The sequence below is a fragment of the Emys orbicularis genome, chromosome 16 (assembly GCF_028017835.1).
Source record: "Emys orbicularis isolate rEmyOrb1 chromosome 16, rEmyOrb1.hap1, whole genome shotgun sequence".
Classification (NCBI taxonomy): Eukaryota; Metazoa; Chordata; order Testudines; family Emydidae; genus Emys; species Emys orbicularis.
Window position 1 is genome coordinate 13,459,522 of NC_088698.1, and position 13,974 is coordinate 13,473,495.

At 37.3% G+C, this 13,974-nt stretch overlaps 1 protein-coding gene across 1 annotated transcript in view; it reads right to left on the minus strand.

Moving 5' to 3' along the window:
- Positions 1-13,974, minus strand: part of CABIN1 (calcineurin binding protein 1) — a 198,284-nt gene that overhangs the window by 34,784 nt on the left and 149,526 nt on the right. Inside the window, exons 31-32 of the mRNA XM_065417969.1 lie at positions 13,080-13,724; positions 12,186-12,260 (exon numbers count right to left, since the gene is read on the minus strand). Coding sequence (XP_065274041.1) covers positions 12,186-12,260; positions 13,080-13,724 — 720 coding nt within the window. The remainder of the gene's footprint in view (positions 1-12,185; positions 12,261-13,079; positions 13,725-13,974) is intronic.

Consider the following 13,974-nt stretch of genomic DNA (forward strand, 5'->3'; position numbering starts at 1 on the left):
GTTCCAAAACCTCCAGCATATGAAAGAAAAATTTTGTTAGTACTGTACTTTTGCTAACACTACATGATAAGCTACAGTATGCTATTGCCACAGTACCACCAGGAGCGATTTCATCCGCTTTCTATAGTTATCTCTGGACAAGGCTCCCTAGTTCACCAGGTGCTCTCTAGTTCACCAGGTGCTACCATTTTTATTAAAAAATTGCATATTTCCATTTCTGAGACAAGGGCAGTATCTTATTCCTTTTGTTCTTTCAACAATAGTCAAAGTTTACTCTTTTTGGGGGGGGGGGCAGCTAGAAGAAAGGTGTCATAGATTCCAAGGCTTAAAGGGACCACTGTGGTCATCTTGTCTGACCCTCCTACTTTTTTGAAGTAGAGCACATTGTTAAAAATATAAATAAATAAAATCAAACTGATTTCAAAATTGTCAGTGATGTTAAAATGTACACTATTATTTACAGTCTGAAATTGCCTAGCTTCAACTTCTAGCCACTGGATCTTCTTTCCCTTTCCTTGCTAGATTAAAGAGCCCATTATCAACTATTTGTTCTCCACGGAGGTACTTATAGACTGATCAAGTCACTTTTAACCTTCTCTTGTTAAGCTGAACAGATTGAGCTCCTTGTGTCTATCCCTAAAGACATGTTTTTCAATCGTTTAATCATTCTCGTGGCTCTTCTCTGAACCCTCTCCAATTTATCAACATACTTCTTGAATTGTAGACACCAGAACTGGACAGTGGACGCACCAGTGCCAAATACAGAGGTAAAATAATCTCTTTACTCCTTCTCGAGATTCCCCTGTTTATACAACCAAGGATCACATTAGCCCTTTCAGCTACATCATCACACTCAGAAAAGGCTGGAAAATGTGAAGTATTTTCAGATCAGATATAGAGGAATTTTTTTTCCACCCTGCTCCAGTTTTTCTTGGCTTTTTTGCCTTCAAAAATTATCTGGGTCAAGCAATGGAAACAATTATCCTTCATAATGGAATTCAGTTTTTAAAGAGAGTCCCTTAGACTCAGAAGAAAACCAAAAGCCATTACACAAAAACTCTCCTTATATATAAATATAGCTAGTACCTTTATTATCACCTTACATTAAAACCTTTATTAATGTATTTTTCTTACAGCCCACCTCCTTCCAAGAAAGAGTCACCATTCTATCATGATGAAGTAAGGTGGTTAAGTGACTCAACAACGGTCTCTCGAAGTCTATGAATGAGGCTGGAATACAACTTTGGTCTCCTTATTCTCAAGTTGTGTGTTTTAATCAAAAGGCCATCTTTTGCCCCCTTCCTTATGGCCTCACCATATTGTGAAGAAGAAGAATGAGTTGGACAAAAGAGAAAAATCTTTAATTAAAGAACTATTCAGAATTGGAGAAAAGAGGTTTGGGGTTTTGTTTAGAGCTGGTCAATTCCCCCCCCCCCCATCAAAATGTCTTTTAGGGTTTGTTTTTTGAGCCTTTAGGATTCTCCACAATCATAAGGGCTAGGAAATTACATATTTAATTCTCATTATCTTAAAATATAACATTCACATTCTGGAGTCTGTATTCTTTAGTAATGATGGTTTCATAAAAATGACCATAGCAAGGAAACAATGAAATAAATACTGATAATCATTAAATAACTAGAAGATAATGGAACTGTGAACAGCAATTAACAATGATTTATAAAGAACAAACAATGCCAGACAAACCTGATTGTGTAATTCGGTCAAAAAAAAAAAAAAAAAAAAAAAAAAAAAAAAAGATCAATGTATGAAGAGAATGCGTAATATCTAATATATTCGGACGCTAGAAACACATTTAATATATACGTCTTGAGAAACAGGGCTTTGGAGCGGCGCGGAGCCGCTCCGAAGCAGTGGAGCTGCAGGTTTTTGCCTGGAGCCGGAGCGGAGCCGGAGCACAGCTCCAAAGCCCTGTGAGAAATTCTACTCACAAGATGAATTCAAAATGGTTTGGGGATCTGAATTTTGTTATAGAATGAAATCTGCCTGAAAGACCATAAACTGAGTAATGTTAAACAATAATGTACAGATTAGGAAGAGTGCCACAGCAGGTAAGTGTTAAGTTTGGTTTTATTTAACTTTTTCCATGAAAAACATACAGAAGTGGAAGTAAACAGGATATTTATGAAATTCACATATGTTGGTAACTTGGGAAGTATTGTGAGGACAAAAATAATTGAGAGAGTCCTTCGGACGTTAGATATGTGGACAGGAAATAAAATAAAACTTGGAACAATGCAATAAATATATCTGGGGTGAAAAAAAATATGAAACAGATATTTAAGGAGAGGGAGAAAGCTGGAAAGCAATACAACTGGAAGAGACGGAGAATGGAATACTAGACAAGATAGTGGACAAGAAATTAAGTAGGCATTTGCAATATAATATAATAGCAAAAAAGGCCAATGTGATGCTGGATTCTATATATTATTGTTTGTATTACAATAGGGCTGAGAGACAGCAACTATGACTTAGTCTGCGTGTTCTAGAAACTGTACAAAAACGTATCAAGAGAGTCCCTGCCTTCTTACAATCTAAACAGACAAGACAGCCAAAGGGTAGGAGGAGAAACAGATACAGAAAGTGAAGTATCTTGCCCAAGGTGACACAGCAGATCTGGGGCAGAGCTGTGACTAGAACCCCTCTCTCCCACATGCTAGTCCAGTACCTTACTCAGTAGCTCACGTTGCCTCCCTCACGCAGAAACATTAAGTCTTGGAGCAGGGAGAAGGTATTTCCTTTCTTTGGCCTTAAGTCAGCAAAGTAGTTAACCATATGTTTAACTTTAAGCACATGCTTAAAATCCCATTGACTTCAGAGACTATAAGAAAATATTAGAGCTAAAATATATATAGCTTTGTTAAACAACTAAGAGTACCTTCTGAGGGGTACAGACATCACGAAGGGAGAAGAACTATTTAGAGTGGTACAAAGGGGTATAATTAAGCAGTGGGATGAAATTAAGGAGAAAATTTAGGTGGGATATCAGAAAAACATGTCAGACGGTAAGATCTATCATACCACAGAATAGTCTCCCTAGAGCACTGGACTGGACAATGTACTAGAAAATATACTGAAAGGAACAATTCTGTATTTGCAGGTAAAATGAACTAGATGATCTAAAGTGTCTTTTCCATCTCTAATGCTTAAGTGCCTATGATTCACTGTCATGGTTTCTCGATATATATCTATGTATGTAAAATGCATGTGCGGCATATACCCAATAAGTACTGCCCATGTTTTCCCATCAACCAAACCAATTCACTTGATGGGGGGAAAAACCCCAAATTGTTTCAGCAAGAGGACAAGCAACTGCTTAGCTAAGAAAGATGAGGCTTTCACTATGTGTTAATGACCAGCAGACTCTGTCTCAGCAAAATTAGTGACTAAGAAATATTGTGAAGAAATTAAATGCTCCATAATCTTTTGTTTTGGTTTGCATTTTATGTCTATGTCAGCACCACATATTTACTTCTGTAAACTCATATACACTTGCCAGTACCTGGGGCCTTAATGGAGTAAATCTGAAATTGCTGTAGAAAACCTCTTCCAAACAATTTACAAAAGTATAAAAGTAGATATAATTATGTTTTAGAAACATGGAGTATCTGTGTTATTTAACTGAAGTGAATCCTCTTTACATTTTGTGAAACTGGAAATCTAGTGTTCTAGGATTATATTTATGTCTGCACTGAGGCACACACATACTGCACGTTTTGTCCAGTTCAAGATCATCGAAATATGAACATATTCGTTTGCTTTTCCCTTAATACCGTGCATTGATACAATGGTATCTTAATACAATTACTGCTAGCAGCCAGTTGTATGATAGCTCCTTTTTGGAAAAGTATAGATCTCCGTAAAATTAGCTGCACAGAGAAATAAAGTATGGGAAATACTTTCAGTTGGGGGGAGGGGGGAGAGGAGAGACAGGCAGCCTTACCACAGGCTCAAGCAGATTTTATGGTATGGCTATCATTTTTTAAATCTGAAGATAATAAATACACAGATAATCATAAGAGGTTAATGAAACAAATTGGTCTTTTAAAAGGTAACCAATACAGGTTCTGAATAAGCTATTTTAATACTTGTATTGAAAGTTCATGTATGTTAATAAATGATAAAAAAAAGAGCTTTTAAAAAAAATCTTAATGTAAGGAAGCACAGCAGAATTCCTGTAAGAAAGTACCTGAAATAAATCAATTTTCAAAAATGGACCTTGCTCATTTTAGCTAGCGTTCAATATTAGGATTAAAAGTTATTCCGATAAAAGAAAAATAAATTTCTTATTGCCCTGCAACATAGTTTGGATGTTGCTTCTGTGCAGAAAACAATCCATTTTACATCTTCTTTGACTCCCTCTCTAATCTTTCAGTTCCCATCTATATGTCTGTCTTAACCTGTTAAGTCCCTTTGGTTTACAGCACCATAATTTATTATTACTGAATGTTTTAAATTGAAGTTCTCCCTCTGGGGAAAATGTCTCCCTTGACTACTGCAATTCCCTCTTCTCTGGTGCCACCACATACATGCTCTTGAACTTGAATAGTTTTTCCCACTCACTTTGTATTGTGACCTAGTAGGACTGAAGAAGTTAATTTCTCCTATGGGACAAGGGAATAGGAGATGGGTGTTGGTTGAGTAGGCACGTCTGGGTTGGTATGAATGAACGCTCAAGAACAGTCAACATATGGCTGGAGTTACCTTGAAGAGATAATAGAAGACCAACAATCAGACACTAACTGGCAGCCAAGCGATGCAAAACACGAGAAAGCAGCATGACTAGAGCTTGAAACAAAGAAGTAAGATGCTAGGAGGCTGCAATAAGAACTCTCCTGCCCAGGACTGTGGGAGGGATGGAGTCCTGGATGTTTTTGAACCAAAGAAGCATGTTGTGCTGACAGCACGGACATGTGTAAGCTTTGCTTTTCCATTTTAAGCAAAAGACCCTAAAATACTGTATTCCAGTTGATTAAGAATGCTGACTTGTTTTGAAAAGGCTTTCCTGTGTCACTGAAAACATATGCTGTTTGCATAGCTCCCGAAAGGGCAAAGTATCCAATTTTTTTGGACTCAATGGAGCCACAATGAGAAACAATGGTGCTGAAGCCAGGACCCAGTCTTGGAGTAGTGGAGCTGTGGGGCAAATAAGTAGAGGCCTAGGACCTAGCACTAAAAAAGGTATACTCTGAGAGAAACGATATAAAAGTTGAAGGCAAGCTTTCCCTTTGGATCCAAGATATTCGGTAGGAAGGTTGCTATTGTCTCATTGTTTCCTTGTATTCTGTTTAGCCGATACATGGTACGTGTAGGACACACCACATTAATATTGTATTATATTTAGCATGTGGGCAGTTGTGTTAAAATTTTTGTTCATTTATGTCAAGATATATACTGTGCAATGCTAAATGACGCTTTTGGCATTAGTGAATACAAAACTGGCAAAGGCAAGATACATTAATGGTTTGCCCTGATACAAGTTTGGGAGGTGCCTTCATGCCTATTGGTACCTAGTATGTGGTAAACAAGAGATGAGGCAAGGTACAGAACAACAAACTAAGGAACTTGTACAAACTGGTGGATTGGATCTTAGGTGACATTTGAAGTGCTTTTGTCTTGTACACAACCTTGTTTTAAATAGAGGTAATTTTGAGGGTGTATCTTCGAAACACCATTACTGTGTAAGAGGAACATGCTGCGAGATAAGAATTGTTTCCCAAGAGGAGGGGTATGTATATCTCCTTTTCATGTTGTACTATTTTGTCTTTAGGCAATACACTGGCTAAGCTTGGCTATTTGGTCTTTTAACATTTTTACTATTGAACTGCAAGTGTAGTTAATCAATTGGCTATACATTTTAATCAGTAATTCCTGCCCCCCCCCATCTGTCTTCTCCCCCTGTTGTTTCTTGTCTTAAACTAAGACTGCGGGGCAGGGGCTATCTTTTTGTTCTGTTTGTAGCGCACCTAGCAAAATGGGGTCCTGGTCCTTCGGAAATACAAATAAATCATTATATAAACAAATAAATGGTATTGTATTTCTCAAGCTAGGTTGGCGAGTGCATTTTTAATGACTGGCCAAATTTAAATAAAAATAAACTGGTTCAAATCCTCTCTGCTTCTCTTAACTTTCTCAGATGACTGGAATGTTTCTCTTTGCCATATCACCCAATAAGATCACATAAGAGAAGTAGCAGTTAAACAAACCTTTACGGGTTGTCTACACTAGAGGAGCTTCAATGGCATAGCTACTTTGCTGCGCTATGCTCCTGTAACCCCGTAATGTAGATGCATCCTACAGTGACTGAAGGGGTTTGTCAGTCACTGAAGGAACTCCCCCACCCTGACTGGTGGTAGCTAGGACGACAAAAGCATTCTTCCATCAGCCTAGCTGTGTCCTCACCAGGGATTAGGTTGGCATAGCTAGAACACTTGTGTTGACTTATTTTCTGCTCATCTTTAAATAGACATAACAAATACCAACGCCCCTGAAAACAATGCTGCCAAATTTCCAGGTGGAAAACTTCCCTGATGGGTCTGGAAAAAAGTTAAAAACAGGTATTGATTGGACATCCCATTCAGTCACTAGTTCTGGCAGCCAATGAAAGTCTTCAGAACAAATATGCATGCTGATTGGCTGTTACAGTTGTAAAATCTGTGCTACCTGTGGCCATGAAAGAAAAAACCCAAGATATTGGCTTGTTAAAAACCGATAAAAACAACAGAAAAATCACAGACCTTGTAAGTCTATTTTCCCATCCAAACCCTCCAGTAACACAGGCCTCTCTCCTTGGGTTGCTGCTGTTTTACACATTAGCACAATTTGTTTACAGGAGGTAAATATTTGCTGGTTTGAGATAAAGCAGGATTCACTCTATTGGAACCAGACAGATGTCCCTTAGAGTAAATATTCTAGTGCCTGCATATTAATCTATGGCTTTGTACTAGCAATAATATGTCATCTCCATGCTATTCAAGATCATATCCCCAGCAGAAGAGAGTCAAACTGACTATGTTGAGTAATCTCTAAAATTCAGATTTCCACCTTCCCAAAAGGGAGTTCCTAGAAGGCTTTGAAGAAAGGCATATGTTAAATTAGAAAGTAAGTTTTATTAGAAATGACTTATTAGGAGAACCTGTTTTGTTCCAGTGTACTCTGATATCAAATCTGCTCTAGTAGTTGCTTTCAAGACTAAATTTGTTCGCAGTGTTCTCCCATCTCAAACTTTAGCTACACGACTGAATAATGAATAACTTTGCTAGAGGATCTGGTGGTAAACTAGTCACATTCCCAGAATCTTAGCATCCTAAAACTAACACAACTCAATTGGTCATGCTAATCTTCTCAGAATGCTACTTAGCAGCAAGTTATTTCCAGGATGGAACAATAGCAGGATGGATAAAAATCAATTGTTTTTGAAAGAAAAATAAAAAAATGTTTTATTTACATCAGATTTTTTAAATGTTGTCATTTAAACTATAAGTTTCTCTTTTTAAAATTAAACCTGTTATACAAAACATATTATAGTCTCTTAAAACATTTAAATAAAAAAAAATATGTTGAATCCGTGAGCCTCTATAAAACTTTGAGTTCAAGGCTGCTTTTCTATATAAAGAAAGAATTAAGGAAAAAACATCTAACTTTTGAGGTCAAGCTTAATAAATAAAGCACAACAGGGAAGCCTAATTGAAGAGATTGTCTCATTTCAAGAGCTAGGCGAAACTAGCAATATAAATTCCAGTCACTTTCACTTAGGCATATTTGAGTATTTTCCCAGGCTGGCCTGAAATAATCAGTTAAATTCACCGACTACAGTTAGTCCCTCAGTTTAATAAATAATTTAGCTGTAAATGTGAAACATGTTTTGATAAGAGAAGTTTATGTATTCAAAACATTTAAGGTTGTTTTGTTTAATAAAAATAAATTTGATATGCCATTTTGTGTGATTAATTAAATTCCAGTTACCATCCCAATGAGGCTTCGCACAAATCACAAGCAAGAAGCTAATTACCTAGTAAATAAGCAATATATCATTCACCATTTTCTAACACACTAAAAATGTACAGTTAATAAGAATCTGAAAATACTGAGCTATATAATTTCTTTAAAAAAATATATGTATACCAAGTAGTTATTTAGTAATAGTTAACTCTCCTAGAGAGCAAAAAGTTGTACCAAAATCTAGTGTAAATGATCTATTTAGTTGTAAATCAACAAATTTTAATGGTTATAACAACCAATGAGAGTGCACCTTTCTTTAGAAAAAAACTGAAGTACAAATGGAAAAGTTGATTAAAACTGATTATTTAAATCAAGGCTTTCTACTTGGTTATTTAAATCATGATTTAAATCAATGCACTCTGAACAAAAGCATGGTTTATTTTAAGAAATTCACTACTCAGCATATTAGTTTTACAATCCAGGTCACAAATCAGACTAACATTTTTTGTTTTAAAGGAAAAATAAAGACATGATTTGCCTTCTGATCCCAGATTTCTTTATAAAGAAACAAGTGAAAGAGTAGACTATATGGGAAGAGAAAAAGTCCCTGCTGTATTGCCACTTGCACTATTTGTAGTCATTTGTGTAGTTTTAACAGGAAAATGTTACTGGCTACCTGATGGGGTCAATATGGAGAACAAGACCTTCCACTGAAAATCAAATCAAGAGAGCCTCCTGCACCTCTTTCTACCTCCTTCCTTCAAGAAATCAAACAATTAGTTCTCAAGAACCTGTCAAATTGCTTCTTAAATGAATCTGCATTGCAAAATACTCCATAAACAAATTGAATACAAAGTATAAAATGTAGTGTCCTTGCAACTATATGAGAAGTGTAATATTTAGCGCATTGGACTATCTGCTCCTACTTCTCTTGTCTGCTTATATTTCTAGGAGAAGAAAAGAGATCATATGTTTTATCTTGTTAATACAATTGTTTTAATAAACGCTAATAATGCCAATAATGAAAATCCACTACCATCACTTCTAAGATTCTACACCTATAGGGAGTATTGTGTATTAACAGAATGGGAAGAATTCTTGCAGCATAAAACATTAAACCAATATCTTCACTCCCAAATTGAAAAAAAAAAAATTAAGTTGGTCTATGTGAAGACAAATGGTCTAGGCCTTTAAACCAATTGTTCTCTGAGACACTGTTTGACATGCTAACTTTACAAGTGCACCTGAACAATAAAAGGTATGTTTGTAATACTTCTATCAAGACAAGAAAAGGGATTTTAGTTAATGAGTGCTGCTGTAATCCTAATGCTTCAGGTTTTCATTTTTCTAATTTATGTTATGGCACTCTACATCTAAGGAATGATTAAATTAAAAAAATAGAATAGAAGCCCAGGTTTAAAGATCCTCAAGTGGAGTGACTGTAGAAGTGCAATATGCTCAGGTGTCTTCTGGTTTCTGACCTCTCTTGTTCACAGACTAATGCTAATTCTAGAAGTGAATTTCTGGTTACCATGCCTGTGGCTAATAAGAAATTACGGTACTTAAGTTATAAGAAAAGTCCCGTCTCAAGGACAGCAAAACATTTCTTTTGAGAAGAAAGAATTAGTGAAAGCCCTAAATGCATGACACAGAAGCCTCCTGTCTTCATGTTACCCATTCATTCATCAGAAAGACCTTCATCCCCGTTCCTATTGTGACAGCTTTGTGGCCTTCTTGAGAGAGGGTGCAGTTTGACATTATTCAGGCTGTAATGCAAAGATCAAACAGTAACCCCATGAATCATCATAGAACTGTTGATCGAATTGTAGTCATCGCTCTACATGAATTTAATAGATTTCTAAAAAGACTTTGACACAGTGGATAGAACTGTCTATTGGAAATTGCTGCATCACTATGGAATCCCCCAGAAATCTGTGATTATTCTTCAAAACTTCTATGAAAATATAACATGCCAAGTAATACATAACAGCAAAGTGACTAAGCCACTCAAGGTAACTACCGGCATCAGACAAGTACATCTTATGTCACAGATGACTTCCTATTAGTAACAAATTGGGTAATGAGAAAAACCACAAACAGCCCAGGGGTTTGCAACAGACTTTCACACAGAAACTAGAAGACCCTGACTTTGCAGATAACATCAGCTTGCTGTCCCATACCCACAAAGATATGCAAGCTAAAACAAACCATCTCCAGACATATGTTACTAGGGCTGAAAATCAACACTAAGAAAACTAAAACCATGAGAATCAACCCCAATAACACTTTCTGGGATTAGCGAGACATAGTAGGTGAGGTAATACCTTTTACTGGACCTACTTCTGTTGGTGAGAGAGGCAAGCTTTCGAGCTACACGGAGCTCTTTCTCATGTCTGGGAAAGGTACTTAGATCTTTATACAAATACAAAATACAAGATCAAACTCATAGAATATATGCTAAGGGACCATTCTGGGATTGACATAGAAGAGGTCTGACACTTCACATATCTTGGCAGCATCATAAGCAAAACAGGTGGAATAGACGAAATAAATGAACAACTAGGGGTCTCAAAGTTATTTAGAACAGGGGAATTTGTCTTTATAGTTTGAGACATACAAGCATGCACATAAAATTGCCATAAGGTAAGGAGAGTAAGTAGATGAACCCACAATGGAAGTCTCTGGGCCAAAATCAGCAACTTTAACTGGTGGTCTAAGTAGACTGTAAAACAGGTGATATAACTTGTATTGATTAGGTATTCAGTAGATGTGAAAAATAAGTGCAGCTTACTGATCTAGGAGATGTGTGTGGGATTGTAGCAAGAAAAGCAACTAAATGGGTAGGTGTAGGAGAAAGCATACCTCCAGCTTATCTTTCATCCTCTTGTTAGTTCTTTTCCTGCTCCAGACTCCGTGGTGTTATACTCATTTTGCAACCCCCATTAAATACCAAACTGATACAAGATACACAACTTTACCACTTTCATCCATTTTTCAATGTTCTTATCAACGAGGAATATATTATATTTAAGTCATGGCTGAATTTGGCTCAGTATGTACGCACAGTTCTACATTTTTGGTGCAGAAAATCTCACCCAGCGGCACTTTTTGTATCTAGTTTTACAATTTTAAAATAATACTTCTACCACTTTATATCATAGGAAAGCAATAAAAAGTTTCTAACTTGGACTTTTTTAAATATTTCAAACAAATCTGTGTTTATTGTTCATACATTTTTGAGAGCTGTCAATCTACAATATAGCTAGATTTTTGTATTTTGAAATAATGTATAAGGCAGCTGAGTAATATTTAAAAACTGGCTATTGAGTAGGCACATTGGGATTTTTCCAAGATGTATTTTACTTTTCCTAGTTGGACTTTAGAGTCACTGCTTCTGCTCTTAATCCATGTGTGCTGATGCTATAAACCAGGGGTCGGCAACGTTTGGCACGCGTGCCAAACGTTGCCGACCCCTGCTATAAACCATAAAATCCTGTGGTTTTGTCAACTCTATGGTTTGCCAGCAACATGAATCACCATAGGACACACCTACTGACTTGTTTGCTCTTTCTTCTTGGCTTTAGGTCTCTCTCCAAGGGTAGGTAAATAACCATCTGCCTTCAGGTTCCACAGCTGTTGCTTGGAGTACAACCCAGAAACCACAGAGTTGCTGGGTGACCATGAAAAATGAGACCTTTACATGTAACAATACGTACAGATCTGTTGCTGCTGGTCCAAAGGTTTAGAAGATTTAGATAGAGGAGTCATTGTAAAAGTACGGAAATCACTCTGATTTCCACTGTTAGCTACCTACATCTCTCATCTTAAATCAGCTCACCTCAATTGTGCAATAGATTACAAGTCATCGCAATCCCGCAACAGCCTTTGTAATGACTGATATCATAAAAACTGATGAGGGGAAAGAGAGTATAAAGGGTTAGATAAATAAATTTCAGCCAGTGGACAAAGAAAAAAGGAAATGTGACAAAGGGCTAAGAAACAAATAAGAATTGAATTATCCTTAGCAACAAACACTTGATTAAACATTCAAAGTGTGAAACCCCTCCTCCCTCGATCTCCAACGATACTTGTTCCTCAAAAACAATGCTAAGAGGAAGTAGAGGTTTCTTATGTGACTTACAGACCCTTGTCTGCTAACTATCAGACCATAAAATAACAGTGTTGATGATGGTAAAGGGATGAAAGAATGGTTTAGTGCTTACCTGTTTCTGTGCTGAGGCTCCCATATGCACCTGACAGAACTTGACTGCCTGTTCCAGGGCTGCTTCCTCATCCACCTGAATAAAGCAGGACACTTGATGAAGCCAGGATGATTTAGTAACTGGAAGAAAAGCTACCACTGATTTCAGTGCAGCAGAAGCAGGCCCCTGAGTTCCAACTCAGTGTGGGTATGACTTTGCGTCTTGCAAACAATGCCCTTGTCCCGGCAAGAGGCTCTGTAGCAAAGTGCTCCCTTGCCCAGAGGCAGTTTGGTGGGATGGTATGAGGCCATCTGAAATATGTGGCTCCTTTTATATTTTGTTGGATACGGTGTTCACTGTTGCGCTCTGGTTTAACCAGATTGATTAATATGTCACCAGTGCAATAGGCAGATTCAGACTTTATGCTAACAAAGCCACTGCAAAATTTCACGCTGGGAAGAGCTGAAGGCCCACTCTCCCTATTGCCCAAGTGCATCAACTATCAGTGAATCCTATTGACCAAGGAAGCAACAAACATAGTCCCTCTTGCACCCTCTCTGCGAAGATCATAAACCAGAAATGTTTGTTAAAAATAGTTGTTTTAATGTACTTTACCTTATAGATAGGACATGATGCAACTCCAAAAATTAAGAGCTCCAAAGTAAGGATGCATTAGGGATTTATGTTCCTAACATAGGTGACATATTTTGATTAATAATCACTCCCTGCCATCTTGAGTCATAAAATGACAATGGTAACAGAGAGACAAGGTGGGTGAGGTAATATCTTTTATTGGGCCAATTTCTATTGAGAGACAAGCTTTTGAGAGAGACAGAGAGCTCTTCTTCAGGTAACAGAGGAAGCTGTTTGCCCAAAATCTACAGAGAAAGTTGAACGGATAGTAAAATCACTTGCCTGTTTAATCAGCATGTATGTTTCTGACATGATCTTCTCAATCCTGCCCAGGTCATAGGCCATGACCTTCTGACCTTGTTGCCACACCCGGTAGGCATCCAGTAACAGAGTTTTCCCAGACTCTGCATCATCTAGTAACTTCCTCTTTCTGCTTGATCTCTGGACAGCTTCCTCTGCAGGTGCTGCCTGAACAGTTCCTTTAGCTGCCTGCTGTTGTTGCTGTTTTGAGCTGATACTTAACTCCTCCAGGGAGAGTTCTGCAGTCCTGCTTTCAGGGGTTTTGTCCTTTGAATTCCTGCCAGACTGAACACGATCTGGCTCAGTATGTTTAAAGGAAGAATCAATTTTTTCAGGGTCTTTGGAATATCCATCAAAATCCATGGGCTCAACTGAGCCAGGCCTGAGAACCTCTTTCATCTCCTTGTCATTCTTATCCTCTTGTTCCAATGTGTCCATAGCATTGAGGGTTTGTCCCTGGGTCACTTCTTTTACTCCATTCTCAGTACCACATACTGCTCCATCGGAGAAAGCTGGCTTTTTGGGAAGGACCTCCTTCCCCTCTTCAGCACTAGCTTTGTTGGAAACATCTGTTGTCATCTTTCCTAATGCAAGGCTACAAGATTTGGAACCTTGATCTTCTGATACCTTTAAAAAAAGATCATCCTTTTTAATTATCACTGAAATCAGAAGAAGCTTAGTGTTTGAAAAGCTAACTACAGGTAACATGAAGGCTGACAATAAGGACCATTGTTGTGTTGCTGTCTTTGGTGCTAAAGAGAATGAGTTTATTTAGTGTTCATTCTTGCTTAGTTCTAAAAAAAAAAAAAAAAAAAAAAAAAAAAAAAAAAAAAATCAGTTAAAATTAATTCAAGTCACTAGCTTTAAGACTGGTTAT